Source organism: Malaya genurostris, chromosome 2 (genome assembly GCF_030247185.1).
Source record: "Malaya genurostris strain Urasoe2022 chromosome 2, Malgen_1.1, whole genome shotgun sequence".
Taxonomy (NCBI): Eukaryota; Metazoa; Arthropoda; class Insecta; order Diptera; family Culicidae; genus Malaya; species Malaya genurostris.
The window spans coordinates 81554240-81572297 of NC_080571.1; the positions used below are offsets into that span (position 1 = coordinate 81554240).

Genomic DNA, 18058 nt, shown 5'->3' on the forward strand with positions numbered 1-18058 from the left:
GATAAATCGATATTTCCGAAAATCGGTTCAAGCATCGCTGAGAAATGGAAGTGAGTCCTTCTTTTGAAATGTTTCTTCTTGTTATGGTGCTTCCGAAACAGGTAGTTTCGAATTAAGTTTAAATACCGACAGCTTACAAGTTTTGCAAATTAGAAAAATTTGTCAGTCAGTTTTATGCGATTTGTACCTATTTTGACCATCGTTTGTAAATCAATTCTCATGAAATTGAAAATTTTCCACTTATCGCGCTTTAGTTTCGGAACCGATAGTCGAATCCGGATTAAATGTTGTAGAATTTTTTTAAAGAACTATAAGCCCTTTCATTTGAATCTTAGTTTGTGAAAATCGGTTAAGCCGTTTCCGAGAAAATTGAGTGCGCATTTTTTTCCTTAATTTTGGCATATTATAATACCCTTTAACTCCGGAATCGGAAGGCGGATCCAGATGAATGTCTAATGTCTCTTGTCAGCAAAGCACCACGTCGTCATTGCTCGTGGAGAAAGAAAACGTATAAATTAAATGAAGCTTGAAGATTCCTCTATTTCGTAAAAAGATAAGTAAAATCAAAAACTATCTACTTTTCATATACATATTTACAAATGTTTGTTTATTTCCAGGTAGAGGCGTTAGGGAACAATAGAAGTAATTGTCGTGGTTTTCTTGGGGTTTGCTTTTTTGTATGCTGAATTAAAATTAACATTTATAAAACACCCCCTTAGCTTTTGTGATAATTAATCTCTTTTTTATTCAATCACTGATGACTCGGCAATTCATGATTCAATTCGGATCGCTTTTGCCGAACTAACAGCAAAATTTTTGCTGACAAGGTCGGCAATAATTGACAGGAAACAAATTTTGGAATGCCGAGATTCTCAGTTATTATTCAAATGCAGCAATAAAATTTAAGTATGTAGAACTTCTTACATGAACTTAGAATATTCTGCCTAATGTTGAACCAAGTTACTTAAAATGTCTAAATACTAAGCTTTGGATGATAAAAAATCTAATTAGCAAATTTGTTTATTTGGTGAGCCGAAAAGTTTTAACCATTCGTAGTTCATAGTAGTAGAATGAGATCTCATCATTTTTGTACTTCATCATCAATGAGTTGCTGCTAATCGATTTCAGAAGCATATCTGAGCGAGTTATATAACTGGGCAACCATTTGGATCGAGGAAACATTGCCTCAATTGAGGTTTCTATGCCCGGTGAAAAATGAACGACGAGCCTAGTGAAAAATGGGTGGCCAATATATTTCCTGATAAAAACAAAACAATATGTAAAAGCGATTCACACGTGACATCAGGCGACTGTCACCGGCATGGAATGGTTACGAAACAACATTATTTGCAAGCAATTCTTATGCTAACACAACGCCAAAGTTCATGGAACATTTTGACGTCCGATACGTGAGGAATATCCGACTAAAAAAGTTATTAAATTAATTTTGATGTCGATTGAAGTTGATTGATCGTCTGAATCGTGTTTTATACTGGCGTTTCCTGATAAATACGAAACAATCTCATTTGCATTTGTGGTTGTAAACGTGCTGTCAGAAAGTCTAACAGCGTAGTGCCAAGAAATCAGTAGATGAGCGCAGAATGCACGTCAAATATTAGAACCCACTGAGAGACGATTTCCGCACGGCCTTTTGGCTACCTGGGCAGCCATGGGCACCAGACGACTACCAAAATTGTTTCAGTGTCAGGCTGTCAAATCCAATTTGGCAAAACATTTTTCGGCTATCTGGTTTGTCTTTCATCTATTATCTTGGACCAATTCGAATGTTTACATGAACCTCATTTGATGACCGGTCTCACACTATTGAGATATTTTGTTACTTCCATAGATCAACTGACGGTGGTTAATCTGAGCTTTGATTTGAAGGGAATCGATCGAATAACTGAATGCTGCCCATGCGGTACGTCAGCGAACGTTGTGTGTTTCAGAGTGTGAAGTTTACTGCAGTAGAGAGATCGTCAGTGTGTTTCACATTCGGTTTCAATTGAATTGAATGAAGTTTTACTGCACTGGCGCTGAGGCAGCCGGACGCCAGAATGGCTGCCAGTCACACTTTATTCGCTGGCAGTCGTATGACAGACAAGCCTATGCGGGTTGTATTCCCATCCACCAGAGTTGTCATGGGCGGCCGATGATCGATGTCATTTCAATCCAACTCTCAACACTACGGTTCAGTTTTTGTTTTCGTACATCGGTGCACTTGCTCGTTGTGAGTACCAGCAAAAACACTACCGAAGCTAGGGGAACGTGCCACTTGAACCAATTAGTTCTGATTCCTGATTCAGTACTCACTTTTGAAAACTCGAAAAGAAATTAGGTACTATGAAAATCACAACTGAAAGCCAATAATACTAAAAAATTTCGTGACGGTGATGATCTGAGTGGATAAGTGTGTTTGTATAGATGGGTTTCATCTTTACCAACATTTTACGGATACCATCTGAAATCGTGAGGTGAGCCGATGGATAAAAGAAAATGATTCTCAAGAGTCAGTTTTTGCCTCGCTTGCAAGGGGCAGTGTTGGTGATTGCCGAAAATTTGACAGAAGCTGCTATATTGCTATACAACATTTTTAATCCTGTAGAAGATGCTACAAGAAATCGTGTCTCTCAATGCATGAACCGTGAGAGAATTTTTCTACATTTCTTCGCTCCACTTCATACTCTGAGTATTTCACGTCCTTTAAAAAAATTAGTCTGATAATAGCGGCCCTTACACGATCATTAAAAGTGTCATTACTAAGTAATGACACTTCTGCTCAAACGCTCGTCGTTACTGCATTACTGTACATCATTACTTTTTAGCATTACACGTTCATTATTAATGATGAGTATTTGTAACTATTCCAGCACGGGGCTTGTAACCAGAATAACTTTCCCTCAGCAATTAAAGAATATTAGCAATATTCTTTATCTTCGTTTAGCTGAAAATAAATTTTATTTGCCATTGTAACGTTAAGGTTTGTCATTTCCAGAATTTTTTTTTTCATGTACAGTTCTGAAGAGAATGTTTACTTCATGGTTGTCAAATTTTCTCATCTAATACAATCAGAGATGTCATTTAGGGCATATTCAGGAGTGTTCTAGTTCTAGATGCATAATTTATGTCAGTTTTAAAATTTAAATCTAGAAATTATAACAAAATAAACTAGCAGCCCTAGCAGTGTTTAAATTTGACAGTAGAACTGGTCGAAAAAATAAAACTAAAACGGATTGCTGGGGATACGTTTTGTTTCAGTTTCATTTACATTATAGACCACCCATATGAATCTTGCAGCTGCTGAATTTGCTCTTATACAGATTTATCTGTATTATACAGATTTTTACATACGCTTACAGAGTACAGATTTTATACAGATTTTCCAAATTTTATACAGATTTATACAGATGTCACAAAAAGTAAGAAAGAACAAATTTAACTTTTCTGTCTGAGCTATCTTTTAGTATTTGATTCCAGTGACGATATAAAAGTCTATCAATCAACGGACCAATCACAAATTAGTATGAAAATCTTATATTATAATTTAAAACCAATTTATATTATAATTTGAAACCAATTTGAACTGATATTCAATTTTTTTCAATGACTGAGTGAAAACATATATTGAAGAAGCCAAATGAACGAAAAACTAACAGAAAAGATGATTTTTTGGATACGCTCAGGGACAGTACTTTATTTAAGGAAGTAATGGTATCATGAAACTTTATTGTCAAACTGAGAGTTGTATGAACCGACTTGACACAATTCAATTGTGGATAAAAAAAACTATGAAACTTCGTCGTTGAATTGACTGATTGAATCTACCATCCTACAACCACAATCTATTGGAATAACATCTTTTATCATCATTTTGTTGTAAGAATTTATTATTATTATTATTATTATTAATTTATTACTGAATACAGATTAATACAGATTTTTTATACAAAGAATACAGTTTTTCTATGAAAATATCTGGCATCTCTGAATACAACTGACGATATTCAACACTTCCACAAAAAAATAAGAAGAAGAAATAATGTTGGTAATGATGGAAAATCCGGAATTCCATCATTACTCGTGTCATTACTGAACTCGCAGACCTTACACGATCATTAAAAGTGTCATTACTTTTTAGTAATAATACTTTTAATGATCGTGTAAGGGCCGCTAATGATCGTTGCTGTGTGGAATTTCCCAAGAGAGAATCGCAAGTTGACAATTATCGCAGAAAATCGAATCGATGATTCAACTTGATTATTCTCATACTAGGCTGCAGTATTTCAAAACCCTTGTGTGGAGCATTCACATACATTTTCATATGCCGTTTTTCATTGAAAAACACTAGTGGTGTGGATTGCTCTGATTTTGCACTTTCAAACAGAAATGCAACATTCTGACTGTGTTTCATTGCGATTTCTGCTCGAAAGTGTGGAGCATTCACAGACATTTTCATAGACACAACTTATACAAAGGTTATATGCACATAGTTAGAATAAGCGGCAATAGTAAAATGATTCTACCGCAATTATCAACTGCCTGCATAGAATCGTAGAATCGGATCGCGAAACGAGAATAAGCGACTGTTTGTTGCTTCAGAGAGGATCCCCACAGCAGCGTGCTAACCTTTGATTCTCAAAAATGTCATCGAGAGAAATTCGCTCTTGCACTGGTGTCTATACTATGTTGAATGAGTCATGACGGATTTTTGTTGCTGCGATGATATCCGTCTCTCTTTGATGGCACTGATTCAATCGTGTGAAGAGTAGCTACTGAGCGTTCTTTGATACGATAAAAGCCATCCTTGGCTAGGGGTATCATTATTTGTACTTGGTTCTGCCTACGGTAGGGTCATCACTATTTCCACAAAATGAATTGTTTTTGCTATATTTTCTCTACGTCAAGTAGTCGGTCAATACCATTGACATTTGATCCCAAAGACAACCGTTAAAATAAAACAAAAAATAATAAAAACAGTACGTGTTAAAAGTAGTTTATTAAACGATTAATCTCTGCGTTTGCGATCGCATCTCATTGTTACATAATTAGAAACCTCCTACTGAATTAATATTATCTGCCTTGGATTGCTTATTTTTCTTATTGTATCGCTTCTACCAAAATATAAGGCGTTTAATATAAATCTAGTTCACTGATGATAAAAAAATGTACGGTTTAGGAAGGCAGTATACTATCATTATTATTATAATTCCACAGAATAAATCCGCTGGAACCTTCGATCTAGCACAGTGGTTAATGTGTCACTTATCTTAGGAACTATGTACAACAATATACAAACAATTCCTATGCATATAGTCAATATCTTTATTGTTGCCATCATTGATTTAATTCGTTAATCATCATTTGTTAGTGAAGCACCACAATTTATTCTACCAGTAACTTGTACAAACGCACACTGATTCTCGTACAATTCGAATCCAATCGTCTCTCATTCTGAAAACGCCTAAGGTAGCGGTTCTGCTAGAAAAGTTTCATATTGTCTTGAGATAAATGATCGCTTACTAGTTCCTAATTCCAAATCATTCTACATTCAGTTGGACCAATTAAAATCCGAGGGCCATTGGGGCCTAATTTTTATTTTCTCACCACCTAAACGTAATTAACTGTTGTTACCTATATTTAATATTTGTTTGTGCTAAAATTGTATATATTTTTTTCCGCGGTTGTGGTACATCTTTACAGTAAGTTTTAATATTAATATCGACTTACAAACTAGAAATAAATTAACGGACAGTGCCTATCAGCAGGCCTACGACGGTAATAGCGATGGCGATGGAGATGGTGATGAGCGAGAAAGAAAAGAAAACAGAGCAAAATTAAATTAAATTGCTAATCCGGTTTAAAGTGGCGTAACCACCGAAGGTCCAGGTCGGTGGTTTCGCGCAGTTCGTCCGTCGGTCGTCGAGCGGGGTTTGCCTTGCCGACGCACCACGGCACAATCGCTTACCTGCAGTCTTAGCGAGTTCATTTCGTAGCCACCCTTACTCTGCATCTGGTTTTGTATCGCCGAAAGATGGTTCGTCGAGAGCTCGACGTCGTTGGATCCGATGTGGCCTGCAAGTGGGAACACAAACGTAAAGAAAATCAACAGTTGTCGGTCAATGAGTTACAGTACATTAGCATTAAGGAAAGCTCACGGCTCAACTGAAAATTGGTTGGTGTGGGTTGCTCATAAACTCAACCAGCGTTACACCGCGATGCAGCAGAGATGTAGGAAGTCAAATGATTGGTTATTACTCGAATCCTGATTACAAGTAAATCTGTACGGCCGTGTTTCGATGCACACCGCACTGTCTCCATTCGCTACTTCATTTGCCATTCGACGAAAAACTAATTACTGCTACCGCAATTGAAGTCATACTCAAGCGAAACATGGTCGTAATTTGGCTAATGAAAATCCTTATACAGCATCAAAAGATTAAATGCATGAAATAACGTAGTTTGTGACAGCATACAAAACTTATTTATGACACAGATTTATTAACGTTAGCCATACCGATTGCTGCATGAAACATTGATGTGCACCTAATAGGCTATGAAGCACTTGCATTTCCTGAATGGAGAATATTTTTCATTTGTAGTATATTTTGTTTCACTTCATAGGATATTTGCACCGAGTAGTTCAAACGCTACCACATTGAGACTATTCCAGATTGAATTGTTCATCACAAAAAGGTGGGTGGGTAATGTCAGAGACATAACCGGATGACGTGAATACGAGTGAAATGAATCAATGGCGATAAACACGGTTCAGGGCGAAAGAGCATTTGAGCCGAGACTTACTGTATTACTGGTTCAAGTTCAGATCGAGATCTAGATCCTGGAACTAGAGCTAGTCTAATCACATTACGTTTGATTAGCTTCCAGTTCAATTTCCTGGAGCTGAAAAGGTAATATGGCAAGTCCAGATCCTGATCTAGTTCCAGATTCATAATCTGAAACTTCCAGGTCCGGGAATTAGTAGTATTAGTGGATTAGTAGTTTGGAAAGTCTAGCTCCAGGAGCTAGAATTGGATAAATTTTATGGTAAGTTCAGGATCATGTCCAGATCCAATGCAGAGAAAAAACTCATTTTTTCAACAAAATGTTGGTGGCGTGATGTGCATAATGACATCAAGTTCTTCCATGTCTCTGAAACGACTACCGTAATAAGGACCTACATTCACTTCACTTGGTTTTCACCGTGTAGTGATACCGGTAATAACCCGATCAGATGCACATAACTAAATGATAACACAAGTATAACAACAGTTGATATGTATAACAATTTGTGTTATTTTGAGATATTTAACAAATGAAAACTGTTGAAAGTTAAAATTTATGATAACAATATAATAACAAAATCAGTTATGATGTTTTATTTTCATTTGCAAGACTCATGACAACGTTCCTTATTAGAAAAAATGAGTTCCGTTGCTTTATATCGAACAATAATGATCAGAATTTCAAAACTAAAAGAAGAAATCAGATCACTTGATAAATTTTTCATATAATAAAAAAATCATTCAACAATTTTGGATTGAAACGATGCTAACAGTTGGCTGTGATATAGTTTCTCTGTGTTAAATTTGCTATCTAATGTATTACAACTATTGTTATAAATTCCTGCTTTCGGACTTCTGTAGTTATATCAAATTCAATAATAATTGTGATACAAACGTTTCAAAATCTATTACGATTTTGTTCCCTGATCGGGAAGGGCCAGAATTGCATTCCGAACTGGGTACTGCAATTGAATTTTAGAACTGAATTCGGACCCCAATTCTAGAACTGAATTGTGATCCTAGATTCTAAAACTGAATTCAGGATCAGGGTTCTGGACCAGAATTCTGACCTGAACTTGAATTTTAGTTCTACTATTTCGGAGATCTTGAATCTATATTCTGGAGGTGAATTCTGAATCTGAACTATGTAAATGAGTTCTGAATCTGAATTCTGAGACTGGGTTTTGGAAAAAAAAATCTAAAACTGTTTTCTGGAACTGAGTTCCAACCCTGAACTATGAAACTGAATTCGAGATCTCTGGATTGTGGAACTGAACGCAGAACTTGAATTCTGGCCTGAAGTTGAATTTTAGTTCCAGTATTCCATACCAGGATCTATATTCTGGAACTGAATTTTGAACCTGAATTCTGCACGTCAATTCTGAAACTGAACCCTGAAACTAAATTCTGAAACTTGATTCTGGAAATCAATTCGAGAACTTGATTCTGGATCTAGATTTCGGAACTAAATTTTGAAACTTAGTTATAGATCCAGATTCTAGAGCTGAATTCTGAACTTGAATTATGAAACAGAGTTCGGAAGCTGAAACTAAATTCTTGAACTGAATTTTAAACCAGAGTTTGGGAACTGCACCTTAACTGTGGAATTGAGTTTCGAACCTGAATTCTAAAAGTGAAATTCAGAACAGAGTCCAAGTACAGAACTCAAGTGCAGTTCCAAAGTTCAGTTTCCCGAATTTCCAGATTCAGTTGAAAGCGAAATACTGAGGCGCATTTTGGATGAAAGTCATGCTTATTTTGAACCATGAAAACCCGTTTTGGTCGGCCATAGAGTCAGTGAGCCAGCAGGACCGATTGGAGCGGATGATTCGGGAATCGGCAATTCAAAATATAAAGTGCTGATCTCGCAAGCCAGTTGTCGTATAGATAGATTTAAAATCTGTTTTGTGTGTGTCTGTTGATGTGTTATGTCAACTCACTGTAATGTTTCGAATCAGAAACAAACAAACAAAATGAATGATTTCGGAAACGATATGAATTTTGGTCATGAACTTTTAGAGAAATTTTTCGATGATAGTTCCTGCTTATATTGACAATTTGTTATGTCTTCGACGCTTTGTCATTTCGTCTGACAGATCTCGTTACACACACACACACACACACACACACACACACACACACACACACACACACACACACACACACACACACACACACACACACACACACACACACACACACACACACACACACACACACACACACACACACACACACACACACACACACACACACACACACACACACACACACACACACACACACACACACACACACACACACACACACACACACACACACACACACACACACACACACACACACACACACACACACACACACACACACACACACACACACACACACACACACACACACACATACTCACGCAAGAGAATTGAAACAGTATTCTGTTCAGGTTTCCAATTTGTACTCATATGAAATAAAACAGCGTTACGAATAACCTTATTGTTGGTAGGATTGTCCTGTATGCTTACGAAACGACTGCGAAGTTAGTTGAAACAGACGGTCCAATTCCTCATCAGAATACACTCAGGTTACTTTTTATGCGAGATTTTATACGGTTTTTTTTTGTGACAATTTTATGCTTATTTTCAAAGTTAGAGTGAAGCCAGAGAAAGCGACAAGTGACGCGGAGCGAAGCGATTCACAAAAAAAATTCACATCGCTTCGCTTCGCATCGCGTTTCGCTTTCTCTCTGGCTTCGACCCTTATACGTTTTGTAATGCACATTTTCAAAATTTTTTCGTCTTATCTTAGAAATACACGAAATGTTGAGATCTGATGTTATCTAAAAAAAATCTATTAGACTCTTTGGGATCTTCATGACGTTTCGCACCAAATCGTATTCGCAGTTGGCAACACTCTCAGATTTGAATGAAATTTACTGGGCATGTAGTCACTTTTTATCTTTTGAAAAGGGCCAAACCTTTTCAGTCTATTTTCAAAACATAAACGAGAAATCCTACAAAAGAAGTGTTGTACTAGTAATTTTCACAAAATCAGTTAAATTTTTGTATAAAAATGCTGAGAAAAATTTGCTTTTAAAATTTTAAATCGATTTGCAGAAAAAAAAACATTTTGGATTTTGATAAAATTTTATATCAAGACTAGCGGACCCCTGCATACTTCGTAGCGCAAAAATATTAAATTAGATGTAGAGCATCAAAACTATTTATCAATTTTAATGATTATTGGAGAAAAATATCATTATAATGCTATATGATAGAGACCCCAACCTTTTTATATCGCGGACAACAGGACAAAATATATAAAATCGATGGTTTTCCGAAACGCAAACAGGCAGCGTACAATTTACCATCCGAAAAAAACTCTAAATTCACGCTACAGACTCATAACGATTATTGACGGTAATAAAAAAGTTAAACGGGTGAGAAAATGACGTTCAAATTGAAATGGCATAACAGTGGGTATCATTGGAATGCGTGAAATGAAAACTTTTTCTTCTTCTAATTTGCCATTCAAAATTATTGCCTCGTTAACATTTGCGATTAACTTTAGAACTTTAAATTTTTTCTGTACTTGTTCCTCTATTTTCTGCTCTTTGTTTTGTACTTTGTGTGTTTGTTCATGTACTATCTGTGTTTGTTTCAGAATTTCTACTCCAGTATTTTCTTTATTTGGTCCTGTAATTTCTGTACTTATATCTGACCATATGCGCATTCTGTACCATTTTCTGCACTCTCTGCACTTGTGTCAGTACTTCATGTACTTATTTCTCTCATTTCTGTACTTGGTTTTGTACTATCTGCACGTGTTCCTGTACCTTCTTTATTTTTTCCTGAACTTACCGTCTATACTTGTTCCTCTTATCTCTGTACCTGTAGCTGTCCAGGTGAACTTCTCACAGCTCAAAAATTATATTTGGATGGAAATTATTTCGAATACTCTAAAGTCAGAATAATCGATTGCTCGCGATCAGTGAAGTAGAATGGTATTTTTCTTGTACTGTGCGAATTATTATCTTTTATGTTCCGTAAAAAGGAATCATCTGACAATTGTTTTTGATTCGATCTCAACATTTTTCTCCAAAACAGGTACACACGTACACTTCGAACTTTGAAACAGTTTTTACCTGCTCTTAAAAGTCCCAAATGAATCAAAAAAATACAACTAAAATCAGTTTGACAGTTTATGAGCAAGAGAGTGAATCGTTCAAAAAGGTAAAACATGTCGATGAGTTCCCAAATCTCGGTTTCATCGAAGTAATTTAATAACAGGAAGCAAATGGGATGGTTCAAGTACATTGGGGACGAAACTGTTCATAGCCACTCAAACGCAAATAATTTAAAATTCAAGCTACTCTGAGTGGATATAATTTGGATCGTGTTTGGGCCAATCGAATACGTGATTTGAAATAAAGAAACAGTGAAATTTTTTCACAAATCAGCTCGTTTGGCGCCAAACGGTTTTATTAATAATCTAGTATTCATAATTTGCTCTCCAACGGGCAGCAGCATTGCATAACTCGATACGCGCCAAACAATCATTGGAGATCTAGCATGCATTGAGTGGAAAATTTCCAGTTCTAAACGAACCAATTTTCTAGTTTTTCTCTACTTTCCCGAAGGATTTTCCTTATGTACTATAGCCTAAAACCTCCGCATAAACGTCACCTTTCGAACAAAAAAAATCACTTTAAGATCGACCCACGCATACCAGAGAACATTAGCAACACACACTTTTTTCGCTATTATTTTACACTGAGGTCTTTTTTTATGCGGTTTTTTTACGCGACTTTTTTATGCGAATTTTCAGAGCTATGCGGTTTTTTTATGCGAAGTTTCAGAGTTATGCGGTTTTTTTATGCGAATTTTCAGAGTTATGCGGTTTACCCTTCTGCGGTCTTTTTTTATGCGAAGTTTCAGAGTTATGCGGTACGTAAATTCGCATAAAAAAGACTTCAGTGTATATATATAGAAGATAGATAGATAGATAGGTGATTATGTTCTCTTCCAACCGTTCATACATTTCAAGATGGGAACTTTTAAGAGCACCTTTAAAAAATCACTTATTTTTATCTTTATATTTTCTTCTAGTAAAACATTTCAAGAATATTCTGTGAAATTTTCAAGCTTACCGAAACGCTGAAAGTTATGGGCTTTCACCTATACTTTTCTCATTCCGCGAAGAACCATGATTTCTACTTCGAATGACTTGACAACAAATTTTTAAAATGTTTTATTATAACAAAATACAAAAATACTTCTTCGCTACCTTATTTTTTCACGATAAAATTGCAACATAAATTGCTACGCACTGCACACTAAATTTCGTTCGGTAATTTTTTCATCTTTTAACAGACGAACTACCGAACATTCTCATTATACTGATATATCTGCACAAATAAGCATTTGTTAACAGCAGTAACTTAAGGTACCGCTGTGATGAAATGTTATATTCGCTGAAAAAATCATCTATCGAGGTTAGAACAGTTAGATGAATCAAAGACGAAACGTAAAATCAATTTACTAAACGTTGTTCGAACGATACCTTTTATTATGCAAAAACATTTGCATTTATTGTTTGGAACGATAGTTCGAAAACATTTGCAAAAATAGTATTATTTTTCATCCTTTCATCGACAATGGTGTTGACAAATCCTACAAAAAATTTGTATGCTTGATGGTATTCACAAAACTAGTTGAAGTTTTGAATGAAAATACTGAAAATATTACTCATTGAGTCCTACACTGAAAAATCGATCCTAAAAATTCGAAGTCAAATACAAAAAAACACTATTATCTATTTGATAATAATGTTCCCTGTCTACCCTCTTCGTACACACTTAAATTGGATTACCGACCTCAGCTGTTCAAATCTCGGTAGGTGATTTTATCGGTAAAATTCACGTTTTATCACTGCTGTCAACAAATGTTCATTTGTGCTGATATATCAGTAGAATGGAAATATTCGGTAGTTCGGCTGTTCAAAATTCGCCAAAAGAGGCAAGATTTACCGAACGAAATTAAGTGTGTATAGCAAGATGGATATTTTTTCTCATCTAACACTGATACTTTTTACTAATATCGGACAACTAGCAGTAGGATATTCGGTGTAAATTTCTCAAAAATTGAATTTCATTGGAATCTCGACTGATAATGACTTTCAGTTAAGTTTAGTTTGCGATAAAAAGACACTGGATAAAAAATCAGTTTGGACAAGAAATAGTTTTTGTTGGATTTTTTTCTCTTAATGCTAAGACTTTACTTTGAAAGTAACAAATGCAGCTTGTTTAAGTTTCAAGATGTTGCACAATAGTAGCAGAATTGTTTTTTATGTTAGATATGTTTAGAAATATTTTTAAATATATTTAAATCACTGTTCCACTTACCACTGTTAAATTTCACAATGCTTCCCAGAAAAATCATCATAGAACAACTTTGGGTACATCTAAAACAATTGTGCAGCAAATCACCAACTTTACCAAGTTGCACGAGCAGTTATAGAAGTTTCGCAAAGAAAATCACATCGTCAAGCTAAAATGAAGTAACTATAACAATTGTGCAACTTAGCAAAAACCTTCCAAATGGGCTGAGGACAGTACCGTAAAGTCGTAAGTTTTTTGCTATTTTCCCGTTTCAAATTAAATCTTCTTTGTATCGGTGCAGAATATAGAAAAACCCACCTGACAATGTCTTCGAAATTTAGTTGAGAATATGCAGTGAGTACATAAAAACATATATGTTATCGCGATAAAAATAAAGTCTTGTATTTTTCTGTGAAACAAAGTCAGTTTCAATGCATCAGCCATTTTATTCGCTTTGGTTTCCTGATAGCATTCTGAAAAAGAAGAGAAAAATAAAATTGGCTCGACAAGGCTGCCAAACACACAGACATCCTATCTTTGTGAAAGTTGAATATTTTTTCATTGTTCATTGGAATCCATGTTATGTCCAACCCATACGATAGATTAATGTGATAAAACTTCTCATCAAAATAATAAAATTTATGTTGGCAACCCGGTACAGTATGCTCATATACGAGAGAGTACAAGAGAAATACGATGCGTAAAGGGAATTGAGCGAGTCACGTGGTCGATTTAAAACTCAACACGCGACCCTCTGTCCTCAGACCTTAATTGTATCAGACTCGTATATTAAAATTTCTTTAAATCTCTTGTACAAAAAAAGCTTTAAAAAAGAAATTATACTCTCCTCAAGAAAAAAGAATAACTAGACTGAGAATCTTGCTCTAAAGATAAATTTCAGGCCGCGAAATGTCGAGTTGATCAGAGCTTAAAATTGTCACACATTCTCAATGAAAGAAACCATTTCAGCAGTCTCATTTTCAATGTTTTACTGTCTCATTCGCAAATGACCGACACCAGAACAAACGAAGAGAGACGAAGCATTTTAGTTTCTAATCGAAAAAATGAGAGAGCATAATTCCCAACGTCACTCTTTCCTCTATGACAAGACGAAACCAAACTAACGTCTTCAGGTAGCAACAGCAGAAATGAAATTTTCATTCTTGCATCGGTGTATTGAAAATATGTGACGCTTGGCTATAAAAAGTGACTAAAATTTGGCAAATCGAAGTAATTACATCTCAGAACTTCTTTGGAAACCAAAACTACTACAAATTCGAGCACCAACAGTTAAAACTTATTGTGAAACCTTTTTCTGTCGTTTTCAATTCTCACAGCTTTGGTTGAATATCGACACTGAATACTATAGGATTTTCACTGAAAACTGCAAATGACTGAAAGGCCAAATGAAAGAAAAAACACAATTTTGAAACTACTGTCCCGCTTATGTCATTGACTGGACATGGATTTCGTTCTCATAGTTTGCAAGCGAAACTGAGAGTGACAATAATTTCTTGTCATTTTCGTTTATTTTTCAGTCAATGAAAATGACTTTTATTAGCTCTGGAGTTGATGATGATCTTTCACAGAATCAGAATGGAGACTCATAAGGTTTTAGGACAGTTCCAGAGTCGATTTTCCTTTTTTCGAAACAACACCAGATCTCGACGTTTCGTGCAGTTCTAAGCCATCTGGCATTGTAGGATCAATCACCTTTATCACCTAAGTATCTTTTTAAAGTTTCAGATATTATTAAAATAAATAACTTTCCTAAATATATCAAATCTATATGACGTCACTATCCAGGCATAAAATAAATTTTATGCGAAAAATAAGCTAGAAAATCGCTTCTTTTTTTTCAAAATTGTAAAACTTTGTGAACGCATAAGCGTTATATGATTCAGCGTAGTAAAAGAAGTGAAAGTTTGAAAACAGGGATTTAATAATTTAATATTTTTGCTATATTTTTAAAATTATAGCTATTACTTAGAATATTCCTTATTGTTTATAAACAACGCTTCAGTTTAATATCATCATTGTGTCCCGTGTTAGCAAAAAAACCAATCAATACTACCTAATCAATCAATACAATCAGTACAACATTGCACTGAGTTTCATTGCGTTTGAAAACTTGTGAAAAAAAAATGAAACGACACATTTTGAGAATGATTTTTTTCAGTGTAGGATATCTTTATGCATGGAACATGACATCCATGCTGTGATTCCATCTGAAACTATTTTTATCTCATAATAATTAAATAGGACTTTTTATTCGAAATTGGTACTACCACCGTAAGATTAAGGTGTTTATTGCAAAAGAAGCGTACAGACAGTACAGTCAGTGCAGTCTTTCGACCGTTTTTTATCAGATTCGATCCACTGTGCAACGCTGTGCAAGTATTGTTTTAATAAGTCCAATCCATCCAAGAACAACAACGACGACGACAACGGGAAAAGGGATGAAGATGAGATTTGTGAGCCAACGGCCTCCACCTCATGTAGGATAGGAATGAAAATAAGGTGGGACAGTTTCACAGAACAGAACTTCGGAATACCTGACTGGACTCAAAGTAATGGAAAGTAAGGTTTTTGCACGGCACAAACTTTGATTATCATCGAATATCAATCTCAAGCGTACGGTTTTACTTGTAATCAGATACTTTTTCGATACAAAACAATACCATGAACCAACAAAATTTCACTGACCTGTATGCACGAAATTGGTTGGATTGCCAATCATGGATCGATCTATCCGCAGCCGCTGGTGGTGTCGGCGCCGCCGAGGGCTCTGCGGCTGTTGGAAGCAGCAGGAAAACCACTGGAGCCAGATGTCGCCGGTACTGGCCATTTTACCGCTCTTCAGTTTCTGCTCCACTATGAACCGGTCTTGGATCGAGGCGGTCACCGAAGAAGGACGGCACGATGCAGAAGGTCCGTCGCACAATCAGGAAGTGCTGAGCTGCTGGGATGCTCGAATGACTTTCGCACGGAAGATGGCTTTGTTTTGTTTTGTTCGATTTGCTGCTTATTTGATGACTGTGGCAGGGCAGGTTCTCGGCGTCTGCAAAAGATGAATGAAGAAAAAAAACGGGAAATGAATATTGAAATCTGGTTTAGGAATTGTTGGGAAGCGGATAAATGTTTGACTTGACGATGCGAATAAATGCTGAGAAACTTCCCCACTGTGTGTGTGTGTGGCATTTGCGAGTGACCTTCGGGTCACCAGCGGCCATAGACGAGAAGGTCTTTCTGTAAAATCAACTTTAATCTCGAGCTGATCGGGTATCGATCGCTCAGTACAAAGCGCAAAAGCAAAGGCGAGAACCGGTGAGCTTTCAGGGTCGGTGCTCAAGCATGGTTTAGCATACTTTTATAGTCGTTTTCTATTCCAAGCAGCAGCAACCACCTTTTTTTCTCTGTTGTGTTCTCGGTAGGGTACAGCAAACAAAGAATGGTAGTTACTTGGGTTAACCGATCTAGTCGACCTCGGCCGGTCGGTTGCTGCCGTTGCTTGCCTAGACAACGTGGCTCGAATTTGATTATGATTGTACAGGGGGAATATTAAGTAGCAGGTACAGAAGAAAAATTGGACCGGTTAATTGTAACTTTCGTAATGGTTTGCAAGAATCAAAACGAATGATTATAGCGGTTGATGTAACAGATAAGGGAAGAATTTTCTCGATAATTAAATAATTGAACGAATCTATAGCAAAGCTTAATTATAAGACTTTTTAACTTTCAACAAAATCATACTCGTGGAAGTGATATCCAGATTATCACCTCTCTTTTTATCAGGTCAACATTCTATCACAGAGCAAATATTCCACACATTATCTGTTGACAATTCTGTACAGCAAATATTGATTAAGCACCCGACAAAGTGGACCGTTCGTTATCATAGAGAAACACCTGTTAATTGAGACGAAGGTTTTGAACATCTACAGCTCAACTAATTTTAAACAGGTTTTCGGTAAAATTACACCTACTGCTGAGAAGTCCCCCTTAACATGACAACGATATAATTTAACATGATTAAATGTTACAATCTTTGGCTTCATTTTTGAGTTTGATAAATCAGCTGTTTTTTTTTCAAAGAATCTTACAAAAGTAAACAAATCCAATGAAAAATTTACAATTTTACCTAGAAATTCTGATTCAATAAAAATCTCAATCTTAGTAATACAAAGAACTAGAAAGGGCGAAACTGTAATTCCATTTGTTTTCGTAAGTTTCGCCTTTGTGTTCCATGTCAACAAACAGGGCGATAGTTCTATTGCTAGAAAGGAAGGGCGAAACTATTTCCTTTTCGTTATTTTAGATGGTTTTCCGAACTTTTTACTAAATTCCTCTGGACCCGAACTTTTTTTTCGAAAATAGAAAAGTGCTTTTTATTCTTCATAATAACAAAACATTTGATAATCCAAATTTGTGTTTAGTTGCGACCAATCTACAAATTTTGCCGGAATCGGCATACCAATGCAGGCACAAACAGCGCGATCAGTCAAAGCCGAAGAGAAAAAAAGGCGGGTGGGTAGTGTCAGAGACATAACTGGATGTCGTGAATACGAAAAAAACTGGCACGCTTTCATCACGCTTCCGAATACCAGTTATTTGATCGATTGTGTGAATTGTGCAAGCTGTCCCTTTTTTGCCTTTCTCATATAGAAAGGCTATGCAATCACTATGAAAATCGACTTTTGAACCGAGACCCGGAGGGCCGAATGTCTTATACCATTCGACTCAGCTCGACGAACTGAGCAAATGTCTGTGTGTGTATGTGTGTGTATGTAACAAAAATATGCACTCACTTTTCTCAGAGATGGCTGAACCGATTTTCACAAACAAAGATTCAAATGAAAGGTCTCATAGTCCCATAGCCTGTTATTGAATTTCAATCCGATCC

The 18058-nt window shown here is 36.1% G+C and overlaps 1 protein-coding gene across 3 annotated transcripts in view; it reads right to left on the bottom strand.

The window, feature by feature from the left end:
* Positions 1–4964: 4964 nt before the first annotated feature.
* Positions 4965–18058, bottom strand: part of LOC131428560 (CDC42 small effector protein homolog) — a 118838-nt gene continuing 105744 nt past the window's right edge. For all 3 annotated transcript variants that reach the window (XM_058592608.1, XM_058592607.1, XM_058592609.1), the window contains 3 exons: positions 15862–16216; positions 5966–6072; positions 4965–5767 (listed from right to left, as the gene is read on the bottom strand). In XM_058592608.1, coding sequence (XP_058448591.1) covers positions 5759–5767; positions 5966–6072; positions 15862–16003 — 258 coding nt within the window. In that variant the 5' untranslated portion in view covers positions 16004–16216 and the 3' untranslated portion in view covers positions 4965–5758. The remainder of the gene's footprint in view (positions 5768–5965; positions 6073–15861; positions 16217–18058) is intronic.